An 18,786-nucleotide genomic window follows, 5' to 3' on the forward strand; every position below is an offset into this window, starting at 1 on the left:
AAAGATGCCAATTTCCGAATAGGGTCCAGAATAAACAAGAAAGACATTCCTGGCACTAAAATGACATTTCCTCTGGTCATTAGTCACGTCTCAAGGCCCCTCTTATATTCTTTTGCTTTCCACTTTGAATTTTTATTTTCACAAAAAATATAAGATTTACTTTTATGCAGACTACTGCATTAGTGTAAAAAATGGTATAAATATTATTGGTGCACTTGTGAAAGAATATTAGACTCACCAGTTGACGTGTATTGCACGCTTGGCACGATTTGTTTACTTTTGAAGTTTGGTAAAAATCGAACATTTCTGCTACTTTGAGCTCAATTTCAAGGCACCTTTCTTTGTAAAACCAGTCAAAATCATCTCAATTTCTGTAATATGTCTTCCATTCTATAAAATGAGACCAAGAAAACTAGAATACAACAATAAATACCATACGAAAATACACTGCAAAGTCGCTGATTTATTAAAAAAAAATGGTCAAAGTTTTTTTTTTCTCATTATGCACTGTGTGCTGCAGGATTTTTTTTAGACTGTGCACACTGACCACATAGACCCATTCTTTCATATGAAGGCCTACCAGCTTTCTCCCACTAGATTTGAGGCCGCTAGAATTTATGAGTACTAGTACGTCAAAAAACCCTACGCGTAAGACGTACTAGTACGACGAAAACCCTCAAAGGGTTAAATGGAGAGTTAGAGGTATTGGGAAGATGGAAGGAATATTTTGAGGAATTGTTAAATGTTGATGAAGATAGGGAAGCTGTGATTTCGTGTATAGGGCAAGGAGGAATAACATCTTGTGGGAGTGAGGAAGAGCCAGTTGTGAGTGTGGGGGAAGTTTGTGAGGCAGTAGGTAAAATAAAAGGGGGTAAAGCAGCCGGGATTGATGGGATAAAGATAGAAATGTTAAAAGCAGGAGGGGATATAGTTTTGGAGTGGTTGGTGCAATTATTTAATAAATGTTTGGAAGAGGGTAAGGTACCTAGGGATTGGCAGAGAGCATGCATAGTTCCTTTGTATAAAGGCAAAGGGGACAAAAGAGAGTGCAAAAATTATAGGGGGATAAGTCTGTTGAGTATACCTGGTAAAGTGTATGGTAGAGTTATTATTGAAAGAATTAAGAGTAAGACAGAGAATAGGATAGCAGATGAACAAGGAGGCTTTAGGAATGGAAGGGGGTGTGTGGACCAGGTGTTTACAGTGAAACATTTAATTGAATGCCGGGAGAATACTGGCGAATAAAAAAAAAAAAAAAAAAAAAAAAAATTGAACAGTATTTAGATAAGGCTAAAGAGGTTTTTGTAGCATTTATGGATTTGGAAAAGGCGTATGACAGGGTGGATAGGGGGGCAATGTGGCAGATGTTGCAGGTGTATGATGTAGGAGGTAGGTTACTGAAAGCAGTGAAGAGTTTTTATGAGGATAGTGAGGCTCAAGTTAGAGTATGTAGGAAAGAGGGAGATTATTTCCCAGTAAAAGTAGGCCTTAGACAAGGATGTGTGATGTCACCATGGTTGTTTAATATATTTATGGGTGGGGTTGTAAGAGAAGTAAATGCGAGGGTCTTGGCAAGAGGCGTGGAGTTAAAAGATAAAGAATCACACATAAAGTGGGAGTTGTCACAGTTGCTCTTTGCTGATGACACTGTGCTCTTGGGAGATTCTGAAGAGAAGTTGCAGAGGTTGGTGGATGAATTTGGTAGGGTACGCAAAAGAAGAAAATTAAAAGTGAATACAGGAAAGAGTAAGGTTATGAGGATAACAAAAAGATTAGGTGATGAAAGATTTGATATCAGATTGGAGGGAGAGAGTATGGAGGAGGTGAATGTATTCAGATATTTGGGAGTGGACGTGTCAGCGGATGGGTCTGTGAAAGATGAGGTGAGGTGAATCATAGAATTGATGAGGGGAAAAGGGTGAGCGGTGCACTTAGGAGTCTGTGGAGACAAAGAACTTTGTCCTTGGAGGCAAAGAGGGGAATGTATGAGAGTATAGTTTTACCAATGCTCTTATATGGGTGTGAAGCATGGGTGATGAATGTTGCAGTGAGGAGAAGGCTGGAAGCAGTGGAGATGTCGTGTCAGAGGGCAATGTGTGGTGTGAATATAATGCAGAGTATTCGTAGTTTGGAAGTTAGGAGGAGGTGCGGGATTACCAAAACTGTTGTCCAGAGGGCTGAGGAAGGGTTGTTGAGGTGGTTCGAACATATATAGAGAATGGAGTGAAACAGAATGACTTCAAGAGTGTATCAGTCTGTAGTGGAAGGAAGGCGGGGTAGGGGTCGGCCTAGGAAATGCTGGAGGGAGCGGGTAAAGGAGGTTTTGTGTGCGAGGGGCTTGGACTTCCAATAGGCATGCATGAGTGTGTTTGATAGGAGTGAATGGAGACAAATGATTTTTAATACTTGGTGTGTTGTTGGAGTGTGAGCAAAGTAACATTTATGAAGGGATTCAGGGAAACCGGCAGGCCGGACTTGAGTCCTGGAGATGAGAAGTACAGTGCCTGCACTCTGAAGGAGGGGTGTTAATGTTGCAGTTTAAAAACTGTAGTGTAAAGCACCCTTCTGGCAAGACAGTGATGGAGTGAATGATGGTGAAAGTTTTTCTTTTTCGGGCCACCCTGCCTTGGTGGGAATCGGCCAGTGTGTTAATAAAAAAAAAGAACAAGAACTAGAAAGAAAATAGAAGAAAACCCAGAGGGGTGTGTGTATATATATGCTTGTACGTACATGTATGTGTAGTGTGACCTAAGTGTAAAAGTAGCAAGACATACCTGACATCTTGCATGTTTATGAGACAGACAAAAAACACCAGCAATCCTGCCATCATGTAAAACAATTACAGGCTTTCATTTTACACTCACTTGGCAGGATGGTAGTACCTCCTTGGGCGGTTGCTGTCTACCAACCTACTACCTAGGACTCAACAGACTTATCCCCCCATAATTTTTGCACTCTCTTTTGTCCCCTTTGCCTTTATACAAAGGAATTATGCATGCTCTCTGCCTTTCCCTAGGTACCTTACCCTCTTCCATACATTTATTAAATATTAGCACCAACCACTCCAAAACTATATCCCCACCTGCTTTTAACATTTCTGTCTTCATCCCATCAATCCCGGCTGCCTTACCCCCTTTCATTTTGCCTACTGCCTCACGAACTTCCCCCACACTCACAACTGGCTCTTCCTCACTCCTACAAGATGTTATTCCTCCTTGCCCTATACACGAAATCACAGCTTCCCTATCTTCAACAACATTTAACAATTCCTCAAAATATTCCCTCCATCTTCCCAATACCTCTAACTCTCCATTTAATAACTCGCCTCTCCTATTTTTAACTGAGAAATCCATTTGTTCTCTAGGTTTCCTTAACTTGTTAATCTCACTCCAAACCTTTTTCTTATTTCCAACAAAATTTGTTGATAACATCTCACCCACTCTCTCATTTGGTCTCTTTTTACATTGCTTCACCACTCTCTTAACCTCTCTCTTTTTCTCCATATACTCTTTCCTCCTTGCATCACTTCTACTTTGTGAAAACTTCTCCTATGCTAACTTTTTCTCCCTTACTACTCTCTTTACATCATCATTCCACCAATCGCTTCTCTTCCCTCCCACACCCACTTTCCTGTAACTTGAGCTGAACACGACATTTTTAAACCTACCCCATACCTCTTCGACCCCATTGCCTATGCTCTCATTAGCCCATCTATCCTCCAATAGTTGTTTATATCTTACTGTAACTGCCTCCTCTTTTAGTTTATAAACCTTCACCTCTCTCTTCCCTAATTCTTCTATTCTCCTTGTATCCCATCTACCTTTTACTCTCAGTGTAGCTACAACTAAAAAGTGATCTGATATATCTGTGGCCCCTCTATAAACATGTACATCCTGAAGTCTACTCAACAGTCTTTTATCTACCACTACATAATCCAACAAACTACTGTCATTTTGCCCTACATCATATCTCGTATACTTATTTATCCTCTTTTTCTTAAAATATGTATTACAGGTCCTCCATCACAAATACAGCATCATTGGGACCTGTAGTGTGCCGGATTACTGAGTTTGCCGGATTACAGAGTGGTTATGTTAGAATACACTTAACAAAATTAACCAACTTGACTTACACAAAGCTCATTGAACATTGGCAGTTTGCAAAAATCGAACATTTCCTCTACTTTGAGCTCAATTTCAAGGTACTTTTCGTCATGAAAGCAATCAAAATTATATCTATTTCTGTAATATATCTTCCATTCTATCAAATGAGTCCAAAAAAATGAGAATACAACCATAAAAACCATACGAAAATATACTGCAAAGAGGCGGCTAATGGCTGAGAAGTGAACTCCCTTATTTATCGTCCATCTTTTTTATTTTTGTTGTACGTTAAGAAGCATCTTTCCATCATATATTGCCCAAGTTTCAATGAGATAGCCCAACAAACAACCGAGAAAAAAAAATATTTACCAAAAATCATATATGGCAAGCCCAAACCAGGTACTGGAAATAAGTCACTTTGACTTTTTTGGGTTATCCCAGGTTCTCTATACATACACTGCTATGTATGATAATCTATGTAACTGTATTTGTGTATACCTGAATAAACTTATTTACTTCTTGTCTGTCAACTGAGTACAAGAAACCCCCCATTCACTTATTTCAACTACCCAATAAAGCGGTCAGAAATTGGCAGTTTGGCCGATTTCACACAAATTTCAACAGATGCCAATTTCAAAATAGGGTCCAGAATAAACAATGCAGACATTCCTGGCACTAAAATAACATTTTCTCTGTTCATTAGTCATGGCTACAGGCCCCTCTTATATTACTCTTGCTTACCATTTGGAATTTTTATTCACAAAAAAATAGAAGATTTACTGTTATGCAGACTACTGCATTATTGTAATAATTGTAATAATAGTGTCAACCCAGACTACGTATTGGAATTTGGACTGGCAGGCGGACAGGTATTGGACGGTGACGACATTTGTTTACTCTTGAGCTTCGCTAAAGAATAGAACATTTCTGCTGCTGTGAGCACAATTTCAAGGTACTTTTCGTCATGAAAGCAATCAAAATCATATCTATTTCTGTAATATATCTTTCATTCTATCAAATGAGACCAAAAAAATGAGAATATAACCATAAAAGACATACAAAAATATACCGCTAAGCTGCCGCTAATGGCTAAGAAGTGAACTCCGCTATTTATGGTCTGATTTCTTTCATTTTTGGTGTATGTTAAGAAGTATCTTTCCATCATACATTGTCCAAGTTTCAATAAGATAACCCAACAAACAACTGAGAAAATAATAATAATAATAATAAGATAATAATAATACACAAGAACATAAGAAAGAAGGAACACTGCAACAGGCCTACTGACCCATGCAGAGCAGGTCCATATCCCCTCCCATATTAGACCAATGATCATTACCCCCCGGATTAGCCCAATGACCCACCCAGACTGGTCATCTCCACTCAAGGAAAGAGCACGGCACCAGACCCAGCAGCACAAACTAGTCAGGTCCAACTCACACCCATCCACACCCACTCATGTATTTATCTAACCTATTTTTAAAACTACAAAATGTTTTAGCCTGAATAACTGTACTCGGGAGTTTGTTCCACTCATCCACAACTCTATTACCAAACCAGTGCTTTCCTATATCCTTCCTGAATCTGAATTTTTTCCAACTTGAAACCATTGCTGCGAGTCCTGTCTTGGCTGGAAATTTTCAGCACGCTATTTACATCCCCTTTATTTATTCCTGTTTTCCATTTATACACCTCGATCATATCCTCCCTAATTCTATGCCTTTCGAGAGAGTGCAGATTTAGGGCCCTCAGTCTATCCTCATAGGGAAGATTTCTGATACATGGGATCATCTTTGTCATCCTCCTCTGTACGTTTTCCAGAGCATTTATATCCATTCTGTAATACGGTGACCAGAACTGAGTAGCATAGTCTAAATGAGGCCTAACCAAGGATATATAGAGTTGAAGAAAAACCTGAGGACTTCTATTATTTATACTTCTAGATATGAAGCCAAGAATTCTGTTAGCTTTACTGCGAACACTAATGCACTGTTGTCTTGGTTTTAGATTACTGCTTACCAGAACTCCTAAATCCTTTTCGCAATCAGTAGTATTAAGATCTACATTATTTAGTTCATATGTGGCATGGTTATTTAACTGTCCAACATTTAGAACTTTGCATTTGTCAATATTAAACTGCATCTGCCACTTCTCTGACCATTGCATCAGTCTATTCAAATCATCCTGGAGTGCTTTAGTGTCCTCATTAGAATGAATTGGACGGCCTATTTTGGTGTCATCAGCAAATTTGCTTATGTCGCTATTTGTTCCCTCATCTATGTCGTTTATGTAAATTGCGAACAACAACGGGCCCAACACTGACCCCTGAGGAACACTGCTTGTGACGTGCCCCCATATCTTTATTTACTACACGTACATGTACAAGGTATACAGGCCTAGCTGACATCATTGACATACTACTGTATAGAAAGCCTCTTGTTATGCTGAGTATTTCAAGAAAATTAAGTCAGTGTCCCAGGATAACACCCACACCAGTCGACTAACACCCAGGTACCCATTTACTGATGGGTAAACATAGACAACAGGTGTAAAGAAAGATGCCTAATGTTTCTACCCTGGCTGGGAATCGAATAGTTATTTATTATATTATTATTTTTTTTTTTTATTATCACACCGGCCGATTCCCACCAAGGCAGGGTGGCCCGAAAAAGAAAAACTTTCACCATCATTCACTCCATCACTGTCTTGCCAGAAGGGTGCTTTACACTACAGTTTTTAAACTGCAACATTAACACCCCTCCTTCAGAGTGCAGGCACTGTACTTCCCATCTCCAGGACTCAAGTCCGGCCTGCCGGTTTCCCTGAATCCCTTCATAAATGTTACTTTGCTCACACTCCAACAGCACGTCAAGTATTAAAAACCATTTGTCTCCATTCACTCCTATCAAACACGCTCAAGCATGCCTGCTGGAAGTCCAAGCCCCTCGCACACAAAACCTCCTTTACCCCCTCCCTCCAACCCTTCCTAGGCCGACCCCTACCCCGCCTTCCTTCCACTACAGACTGATACACTCTTGAAGTCATTCTGTTTCGCTCCATTCTCTCTACATGTCCGAACCACCTCAACAACCCTTCCTCAGCCCTCTGGACAACAGTTTTGGTAATCCCGCACCTCCTCCTAACTTCCAAACTACGAATTCTCTGCATTATATTCACACCACACATTGCCCTCAGACATGACATCTCCACTGCCTCCAGCCTTCTCCTCGCTGCAACATTCATCACCCACGCTTCACACCCATATAAGAGCGTTGGTAAAACTATACTCTCATACATTCCCCTCTTTGCCTCCAAGGACAAAGTTCTTTGTCTCCACAGACTCCTAAGTGCACCACTCACTCTTTTTCCCTCATCAATTCTATGATTCACCTCATCTTTCATAGACCCATCCGCTGACACGTCCACTCCCAAATATCTGAATACGTTCACCTCCTCCATACTCTCTCCCTCCAATCTGATATTCAATCTTTCATCACCTAATCTTTTTGTTATCCTCATAACCTTACTCTTTCCTGTATTCACCTTTAATTTTCTTCTTTTGCACACCCTACCAAATTCATCCACCAATCTCTGCAACTTCTCTTCAGAATCGAATAGTATTTACCAAAAATCATATATGGCTAACCCAAGCCAGGTACTGAAAATAAGCCACATTGACTTTTTTGGGGTTATCCTAGGTTCTCTACACACATGCTGCTATGTGTGATAATCTATATAGAGAAAATAACTTTTGTTTCATGTTTATGGTGCAGTATGAGTGTATATCACAGTTAGCCTATGCTATACTCTGTTTTCTCTATTATAAACCCCCAAGACAGGGATAGGAGAAAGGTATTTGTATACCATATCCTCTTCATACCTCCGTCGAACTGCTCGGTGTTATGCCCAATATTATTCATTCTGGAGTATTCAACATGTTTTATGTTATTTATATTGTTTTTTATGTCATATTAGATCAATTTTGATAGGCAAATAAGCTATAGTGTTGATATTAGCGTAATAATAAAGCATATTCTCCTGCTTCATGAGACTGAGTTCATGGCAACCGACAGTGGCTTCAAAGCCACCTTATCTTTAATGGATAATGTACTGTGTAGGTGCTTTACATAATGAGAAGCATTTCTTTTATTCATTGGAACCATGGCTAGGGCTAAAAGTAAGCAGGTTAAAACAATAAATGGAGAAAAAGAAATTGGAATGACTTGTGCAGCAAGTAGCGCCACCAAATAGTACCAGCAGGTTGGTGTGGCGAACCTGGAAATTTGAAATTATGCTAGTCAAAATTAGTGCCGAATAACTGATTGCTGGATTTGTGATGGCGGACCTGTACCTATAACTAAACCCCTTTCTATACAAAGTTCAAACAAAGGACTCCCATTATCATTTACATCTGGCACCCCAAACTTACCTACCACACCCTCTCTAAAAGTTTCTCCTCCTTTAGCATTCAGGTCCCCTACCACAATTGCTCTCTCACTTGGTTCAAAGGCTCCTATACATTCACTTAACATCTCCAAAAATCTCTCTCTCTCCTCTACATTTCTCTCTTCTCCAGGTGCATACACGCTTATTATGACCCACTTTTCGCATCCAACCTTTACTTTAATCCACATAATCCTTGAATTTACATATTCATGTTCTCTTGTCTCCTTCCATAACTTTTTTTTTTTTTTTCAACAAGTCGGCCATCTCCCACCGAGGCAGGGTGACCCAAAAAAGAAAGAAAATCCCCTAAAAGAAAATACTTTCATAATCATTCAACACTTTCACCACACTCACACATTATCACTGTTTTTGCAGAGGTGCTCAGAATACAACAGTTTAGAAGCATACACATATAAAGATACACAACATATCCCTCCAAACTGCCAATATCCCAAACCCCTCCTTTAAAGTGCAGGCATTGTACTTCCCATTTCCAGGACTCAAGTCCGACTATATGAAAATAACCGGTTTCCCTGAATCCCTTCACTAAATATTACCCTGCTCACACTCCAACAGATCGTCAGGTCCCAAGTACCATTCGTCTCCATTCACTCCTATCTAACACGCTCACGCACGCTTGCTGGAAGTCCAAGCCCCTTGCCCACAAAACCTCCTTTACCCCCTCTCTCCAACCCTTTCGAGGACGACCCCTACCCCGCCTTCCTTCCCCTATAGATTTATATGCTTTCCATGTCATTCTACTTTGATCCATTCTCTCTAAATGACCAAACCACCTCAACAACCCCTCTTCTGCCCTCTGACTAATACGTTTATTAACTCCACACCTTTTCCTAATTTCCACACACTGAATTTTCTGCATAATATTTACACCACACATTGCCCTTAAACAGGACATCTCCACTGCCTCCAACCGTCTCCTCGCTGCTGTATTTACCACCCAAGCTTCACACCCATATAAGAGTGTTGGTACTACTATACTTTCATACATTCCCTTCTTTGCCTCCATAGATAACTTTTTTTGACTCCACATATACCTCAACGCACCACTCACTTTTTTTCTCTCATCAATTCTATGATTAACCTCATCCTTCATAAATCCATTCGCCGACACGTCAACTCCCAAGTATCTGAAAACATTCACTTCTTCCATACTCCTCCTCCCCAATTTGATATCCAATTTTTCTTTATCTAAATCATTTGATACCCTCATCACTTTACTCTTTTCTATGTTCACTTTCAACTTTCTACCTTTACACACATTCCCAAACTCATCCACTTACCTTTGCAATTTTTCTTTAGAATCTCCCATAAGCACAGTAAAATCAGCAAAAAGTAACTGTGTCAATTCCCATTTTGAATTTGATTCCCCAAAATTTAATCCCACCCCTCTCCCGAACACCCTAGCATTTACTTCCTTTACAACCCCATCTATGAATATATTAAACAACCATGGTGACATTACACATCCCTGTCTAAGACCTACTTTTACCGGGAAGTTGTCTCCCTCTCTTCTACACACCCTAACCTGAGCCTCACTATCCTCATAAAAACTCTTTACAGCATTTAATAACTTACCACCTATTCCATATACAGTGGACCCCCGGTTAACGATATTTTTTCACTCCAGAAGTATGTTCAGGTGCCAGTACTGACCGAATTTGTTCCCATAAGGAATATTGTGAAGTAGATTAGTCCATTTCAGACCCCCAAACATACACGTACAAACGCACTTACATAAATACACTTACATAATTGGTCTCATTCGGAGGTGATCGTTATGTGGGGGTCCACTGTACTTGCAACATCTGCCACATTGCTCCTCTATCCACTCTATCATATGCCTTTTCTAAATCCATAAATGCAATAAAAACTTCCCTACCTTTATCTAAATACTGTTCACATATATGCTTCAATGTAAACACTTGATCTACACATCCCCTACCCACTCTGAAACCTCCTTGCTCATCCGCGATCCTACATTCTGTCTTACCTCTAATTCTTTCAATTATAACCCTACCGTACACTTTTCCTGGTATACTCAGTAAACTTATTCCTCTTTAATTTTTACAGTCTCTTTTGTCCCCTTTCCCTTTATATAAAGGGACTATACATGCTCTCCGCCAATCCCTAGGTACCTTCCCCTCTTTCATGCATTTATTAAACAAAAGTACCAACCACTCCAACACTATATCCCCCCCCTGCTTTTAACATTTCTGTCATGATCCCATCAGTTCCAGCTGCTTTACCCCCTTTCATTCTACGTAATGCCTCACGTACCTCCCCCACACTTACATTCTGCTCTTCTTCACTCCTAAAAGATGGTATACCTCCCTGACCAGTGCATGAAATTACTACCTCTCTTTCTTCCTTAACATTTAAAAGTTCCTCAAAATATTCTCGCCATCTACCTAATACCTCCATCTCCCCATCTACTAACTCCCCTACTCTGTTTTTAACTGACAAATCCATACTTTCCCTAGGCTTTCTTAACTTGTTTAACTCACTCCAAAAATTTTTCTTACTTTCATTAAAATTTCTTGACAGTGCCTCTCCCACTCTATCATCTGCTCTCCTTTTGCACTCTCTCACCACTCTCTTTACGTTTCTTTTACTCTCCATATACTCTGCTCTTCTTATAACACTTTTGCTTTGTAAAAACCTTTCATAAGCTACCTTTTTCTCTTTTATCACACCCTTTACTTCATCATTCCACCAATCACTCCTCTTTCCTCCTGCCCCCACCCTCCTATAACCACAAACTTCTGCCCCACATTCTAATACTGCATTTTTAAAACTATTCCAACCCTCTTCAACCCCCCCACTACTCATCTTTGCACTAGCCCACCTTTCTGCCAATAGTCACTTATATCTCGCCTGAACTTCCTCCTCCCTTAGTTTATACACTTTCACCTCCCTCTTACTTGTTGCCACCTTCCTCTTTTCCCATCTACCTCTTACTCTAACTGTAGCTACAACTAAATAATGATCCGATATATCAGTTGCTCTCTATAAACATGTACATCCTGGAGCCTACCCATCAACCTTTTATCCACCAATACATAATCTAATAAACTACTTTCATTACGTGCTACATCATACCTTGTATATTTATTTATCCTCTTTTTCATAAAATATGTATTACTTATTACCAAATCTCTTTCTACACATAGCTCAATTAAAGGGTCCCCATTTACATTTACCCCTGGCACCCCAAATTTACCTACTACTCCCTCTATAACATTTTTACCCACTTTAGCATTGAAATCCCCAACCACCATTACTCTTACACTTGATTCAAAACTCCCCACGCATTCACTCAACATTTCCCAAAATGTCTCTCTCTCTCCTCTACACTTCTCTCTTCTCCAGGTGCATACACACTTATTATAACCCACTTTTCACATCCAATCTTTATTTTACTCCACATAATCCTTGAATTAATACAGTGGACCCTTGACTAACGCTATTAATCCGTTCCTGAGAGCTCATCGTTAGTCAAGTTAATTTTCCCCATAAGAAATAATGGAAATCAAATTAATCCGTGCAAGACACCCAAAAGTATTGAAAAAAAAAATTTAACACATGAAATATTAATTTTAATACACACAAACTGAAGAAGACATGCACAGTTACATGACACTTACCTTTATTGAAGATCTGGTGATGATTGATGGGATGGGAAGAGGGGAGTGTGTTGATGGTCTTAGTGTTTAGAAGGGGAATCCCCTTCCATTAGGACTTGAGGTGGCAAGTCCTTTTTCGGGGTTACTTCCCTTCTTCTTTTAATACCACTAGGACCAGCTTGAGAGTCACTGGACCTCTGTCGCACAACATATCTGCCCATAGAGGCCTGTACCTCCCGTTCCTTTATGACATTCCTAAAGTGTTTCACAACATTGTCAGTGTCACCATTAAACACTTGTTCAGGTTTCAGTCCTTCACTGTCTATGTACTCCTTGAATTCCTGCACATATTTTTCAACTGCTTTTTGGTCCAAACTGGCAGCCTCACTATGCCTTATCACACTATGTATGCCACTACGATTCTTAAATCTCTCAAACCAACCTTTGCTGGCCTTAAATTCACTCACATCACCACTAGTTGCTGGCATTTTTCTAATTAAATCGTCATGCAACTTCCTAGCCTTTTCACATATGATCGCTTGAGAGATGCTATCTCCTGCTATCTGTTTTTCGTTTATCCATACCAATAACAGTCTCTCAACATCTTCTGTCACTTGCGATCTCAGTTTCGAAAACATAGTTGCACCTTTGGCAAGAACAGCTTCCTTGATTGCCGTTTTCTTGGCCACAATAGTAGCGATGGTTGATTGGGGTTTTGTGTACAGCCTGGCCAGCTCGGAGACATGCACTCCACTTTCATACTTAGCAATGATCTCTTTCTTCATATCCATAGTAATTCTCACCCTTTTTGCTGTAGGGTTGGCACTAGAAGCTTTCTTGGGGCCCATGGTAACTTATTTTGCAGGTGCAATCACTAAAAAGGCTGTGATAATATGAAATGTTCCGATAGTATGCTTGGAAGCGACCGCGGTGGCTGGCTGGCTTGTAAACACTGGCCAGAAGTGGACGCGTCTCAGATGGAACGAATAGTGTTGGTCGAGTTTTTTAGCGCTAATCGAGGCAAAATTTTTGCGATAAAATGTATCGCTAGTCAGATTTATCGTTAATCGATGCCATCGCTGGTCAAGGGTCCACTGTACATTTATAGTCCCTCTTTTCCTGCCATAGCTTATCCTTCAACATTATTGCTACTCCTTCTTTAGCTCTAACTCTATTTGAAACCCCTGACCTAATCCCATTTATTCCTCTCCACTGAAACTCTCCCACCCTCTTCAGCTTTGTTTCACTTAAAGCCAGGACATCCAGTTTCTTCTCATTCATAACATCCACAATCATCTCTTTCTTATCATTTGCACAACATCCATGCACATTCAGACTTCCCACTTTGACAATTTTCTTCTTCTTATTCTTTTTAGTAATCTTTAGAGGAAAAGGGGTTACTAGCCCATTGTTCCCGGCATTTTAGTTGACTTTTACAATACGCATGGCTTACGGAGGAAAGATTCTTATTCCACTTCCCCATGGATATAAAAGGAAAAGTAATAAGACCATGAACTATTCAGATAAAATCAAAGAAAACTCAGATGAGTGTGTATAAATTACGTATTGTTATTATTGTTATTATAATATATATGATTTGTAATTTTTATTCACTCAAAAATATAAGATTTACTGTTATGCCTTTTTTATTATTATTATTATTAACATGCTGGCCGATTCCCACCAAGGCAGGGTGGCCCAAAAAAGAAAAACTTTCACCATGATTCACTCCATCACTACAGTTTTTAAACTGCAACATTAACACTCCTCCTTCAGAGTGCAGGCACTGTTCTTCCCATCTCCAGGACTAAAGTCCGGCCTGCCGGTTTCCCTGAATCCCTTCATAAATGTAACTTTGCTCACACTCCAACAGCACGTCAAGTATTAAAAACCATTTGTCTCCATTCACTCCTATCAAACATGGTCTCGCATGCCTGCTAGAAGTCCAAGCCCCTCGCTCACAAAACCTCCTTTACCCCCTCCCTCCAACCTTTCCTAGGCCGACCCATACCCCGCCTTCCTTCCAATTTAGACTGATACACTCTTGAAGTCATTCTGTTGCGCTCCATTCTCTCTACATGTCCGAACCACCTCAACAACCATTCCTCAGCCCTCTGGACAACAGTTTTTGGTAATCCCGCACCTCCTCCTAACTTCCAAACTACGAATTCTCTGCATTATATTCACACCACACATTGCCCTCAGACATGACATCTTCACTGCCTCCAGCCTTCTCCTCGCTGCAACATTCATCACCCATGCTTCACATCCATATAAGAACATTGGTAAAACTATACTCTCATACATTCCCCTCTTTGCCTCCAGGGACAAAGTTCTTTGTCTCCACAGACTCCTACGTGCACCGCTCACCCTTTTCCCCTCATCATTTTTATGATTCACCTCATCTTTCATAAACCCATCCACTGACAATAATTGTATAAATAATGTCAGCCCATTCACGACTGCATATTTACTCTTTAACATAGCCAAAAGAATCGAACATTTCTCCTACATTGAGCTCAATTTCAAGGTACTTTTCGTCGTGAAAGCAATCAAAATCATATCTATTTCTGTAATATATCTTCCATTCTATCAAATGAGACCAAAAAAACAAAAATACAACCATAAAAACCATACAATAATACCGCTAAAGGGTGGCTAATTGCTGAGAAGTGAACTCCATTATTTATGCTTAGATTTCTTTCATTTTTGGTGTACGTTAAGAAGCATCTTTCCATCATACATTGCCCAAGTTTCAATAAGATAGTCCAACAAACAAATGAGATGCAATTCCCTAGATCAAGAGCAAGAGCCCCTCACCAGCGTCAAGTAACCTGCCTTGAGGTCTGCTCACTTATGGAAATTTTGATCACGTATGGAAGCAAAAAATCGACCCATCGACTGCCTGTATTTGGAAAAACTCGAACGTGGATGCGCTCGCAAATAGAGATTCCACTGTATATTTTTAAATGTTTGTACAGTAATGTACTGTATACTGTAATAAACAGAATAGAGAAAATCAGCTCTAATATGCATTATTTAGGTATGCATACTGGCAGAGAGCCCATCATAAGTCTGAGTCATCGGTAAACGAGTACGTCACTAAGTGAGGAGAGGCTGTACTCAACCAACTGTGGAAGTCTTAACTTTAGTATAATACATGTATATTACATCAGAGAATTTTAACTTAATGTGGAAAAAAATTGGTCAGATGTTTGAGGTTAATTCTGAATACACAGATCTTAAATTTGCAAATGTTTTACATAAATGCATTTTAACTTTTTCAGGGTCCAGAGGCCAAATTTCAAAGTGTGCACCAGTGTCTTAAGAATTTTCAAAAAATAATTTTCTTATTTTTTCTTATGAAATGGTAGAGAATCTTTTTCTGAAGGTAATAAAACAAAAAGTACGAAATTTGATGGAAAATTGACGAAATTATGCTCTTGCGAATTTTGATGTGTCAGCGATATTTACGTATCGGCAATTTTGCTGACTTTGACTCCCATTTTAGGCCAATTACAGTACTCCACTCAACCAAATTCTTAGCTATTTCACAAGTATTACTTCTATTCTATCGACTGAGCACAAGTAATCTCCAAGTCAACTGTTTCAACTACAAAATAATGTGATCAGAAATTGGTAATTTGGCCAATTTAATGCAAAGTTCAAAATATTCCAGTTTCAAAATAGGGTCCAAAATAAACAATGCAGACATTCCTGGCACTAAACTAACATTTCCTCTGTTCATTAGTTACATTTTCAGGCTTTACAAATGAATTCCATTTTTATTTTTTATTCGCATAACAAATTTTCATTCAAACCAAAAAATAGAAGATTTACTGTTATGCAATACAGTGGACCCCCGCATAACGATCACCTCCCAATGCGACCAATTATGTAAGTGTATTTATGTAAGTGCGTTTGTACGTGTATGTTTGGGGGTCTGAAATGGACTAATCTACTTCACAATATTTCTTATGGGAACAAATTCTGTCAGTACTGGCACCTGAACATACTTCTGGAGTGAAAAAATATCGTTAACTGGGGGTCCACTGTATTGTAATAATTGTATAAATAATATCACCACACTTGTAAATGTATATTAGTCCTGCCAGCTGGCGTGTGTTAAACGTGTGAGGTCATTTGTTTACTCTTGAACATGAGCCAAAATTTAACATTTCTGCTATTTTGAGCTCAGTTTCAAGCCATTTCCAGTACTAAAACCAATCAAAATCATCTTTCTGTAATATATCTTCCATTCTATCCAACGAGACCAAGAAATTGCAAATACAAGTATAAAAAACATACAAAAAAACACTGCAAAGTCGCTGTTTTAATCGAAAATTACGGTCTCAGTTTTTTTCTCTCATTATGCACTGCTGCAGGATTTGTTTTATGTGGTGCACACATACCACATAGATGTATTCTCTCATATCTAGGCCCAAATTTACCACTCACAGCTTATCAGAGTGAGCTGAAATCATGGCGTAGATCTACGGTTTGAACCCTCAATGTAAAGCCATAGATCTACGGCATGGACCCTGAAAGGGTTAAAATATGAATGTATAATAAATTTATAGATTTGTTAAAATACAGTGGACCCCCGGTTAACGATATTTTTTCACTCCAGAAGTATGTTCAGGTGCCAGTACTGACTGAATTTGTTCCCATAAGGAATATTGTGAAGTAGATTAGTCCATTTCAGACCCCCAAACATACACGTACAAACGCACTTACATAATTACACTTACATAATTGGTCGCATTCGGAGGTAATCGTTATGCGGGGGTCCACTGTATTGTGTTTTTAGGATAAATTACTTTTTATTGATATTTTCAGCAGCGGATATTCAGACTGCCCAGGATGAGAAATTAGCCATTGACCTGATGATGCTGATTTCGGAAGCCCTGTATTCCTGTATTCGTATAGATGATTCTCAAGATAATCCTGAAACTGCACGTTTGAGAACACAACAAGAGGTATGTATTTAACTTTATCTTGTTAAGATATAAAAGGAAAAAATTTGTGTTAAAGAGGAAAGTTCGTAAAATTACACTTGGTGTCATATACAGTGGACCCCCTCATAACGATCACCTCTGAATGCGACCAATTATGTAAGTGTATTTATGTAAGTGCGTTTCTACGTGTATGTTTGGGGGTCTGAAATGGACTAATCTACTTCACAATATTCCTTATGGGAACAAATTCGGTCAGTACTGGCACCTGAACATACTTCTGGAGTGAAAAAAATATCGTTAACCGGGGGTCCACTGTAAATGCATTTGTGAAATACTGTACATGATTTTATTCTCTTAGTATTATTTAGTAAATAGTGTGCTAAAAATATCTAACATAGACAGGACTCACAGCAATGGTTTTAAACTGGAAAAATTCAGATTCAGGAAGGATATAGGAAAGCACTGGTTTGGTAATAGAGTTGTGGATGAGTGGAACAAACTCCCGAGTACCTTCATAGAAGGTAAGACGTTGTGTAGTTTTAAAAATAGGCTGGATAAATACATGAGTGGGTGTGAGTTGGACCTGACTAGCTTGTGCTACTAGGTCGGATGCAGTGCTCCTACCTGGGTCTTTAGGTCAAGGTGTTGGCTTAAGCCGGTGGGAGAATTGGACCTGTCTCGCATAGGCCAGTAGGCCTGTTGCAGTGTTCCTTCTTTCTTATGTTCTAGCGTTGCCTTTTATTATATTCACACCTTTGTGTAGTGGTAGTGTGCATTAGAGAAGTTTACGGGTATGGGAGGGTGGGTGCAGGAGAAGACAGGAATGATTAGTGGAATGATAAGGTTAAGAGGATGGTAAGAAAGGAAAATTACCATAGTAGAGATTTTTATAATGTTGGAATGAAATATGGAAGGCAGAGTATATGGAGAGAAAAAGAGAGGTTAAAAGTGTGGAGAGAATAGGTGATTGTCTATCTGCTGAGAATAATAAAGTTTTGGAGAGCCAGATCAACCAGGTTGTGATAGGTATGTGAGACACAGGGCCATTAGCAGCAACAGCCTAGTTGACCAGACAAGCACCAGATGAGCCTGACCCATGGAGAGGCTCGGGGAGTAGCAAAACTCTCTGAACTCATAAATGATGTATCGAAGGAGGATTTAATTAGTAAAGCCTAACTATCAAATTGACTTTACAGTTATAAATAAAAGAGGGAAGATGTTAAATGATGAATTTAAGATGCTAGAAAGATGGAGGAAATAATTCAAGATGCTAGAAAGATGGAGGAAATAATTCAAGATGCTAGAAAGATGGAGGAAATAATTTTAAGTGATAAATGCTGATGGTAAGAGACAGTAATTTCATGGCTGAAGAACAAGTACAGGTAAAGACACTTGTGTATAGTTGAAGACATGAGGAACTGTTGACATGTACAGTGTATGAGTGAACTGTTGACATGTACAGTGTATGAGTGAACTGTTGACATGTACAGTGTATGAGTGAACTGTTGACATGTACAGTGTATGAGTGAACTGTTGACATGTACAGTGTATGAGTGAACTGTTGACATATACAGTGTATGAGTGAACTGTTGACATGTACAGTGTATGAGTGAACTGTTGACATGTACAGTGTAT

General features: G+C 39.3%; 1 protein-coding gene across 1 annotated transcript in view; it reads left to right on the forward strand.

The window, feature by feature from the left end:
- Nucleotides 1-18,786, forward strand: part of LOC128699918 (uncharacterized) — a 321,982-nt gene that overhangs the window by 287,539 nt on the left and 15,657 nt on the right. Inside the window, exon 12 of the mRNA XM_070102480.1 lies at nucleotides 17,033-17,172. Coding sequence (XP_069958581.1) covers nucleotides 17,033-17,172 — 140 coding nt within the window. The remainder of the gene's footprint in view (nucleotides 1-17,032; nucleotides 17,173-18,786) is intronic.

The sequence above is a fragment of the Cherax quadricarinatus genome, chromosome 81, assembly GCF_038502225.1.
Source record: "Cherax quadricarinatus isolate ZL_2023a chromosome 81, ASM3850222v1, whole genome shotgun sequence".
NCBI classification, from domain to species: domain Eukaryota; kingdom Metazoa; phylum Arthropoda; class Malacostraca; order Decapoda; family Parastacidae; genus Cherax; species Cherax quadricarinatus.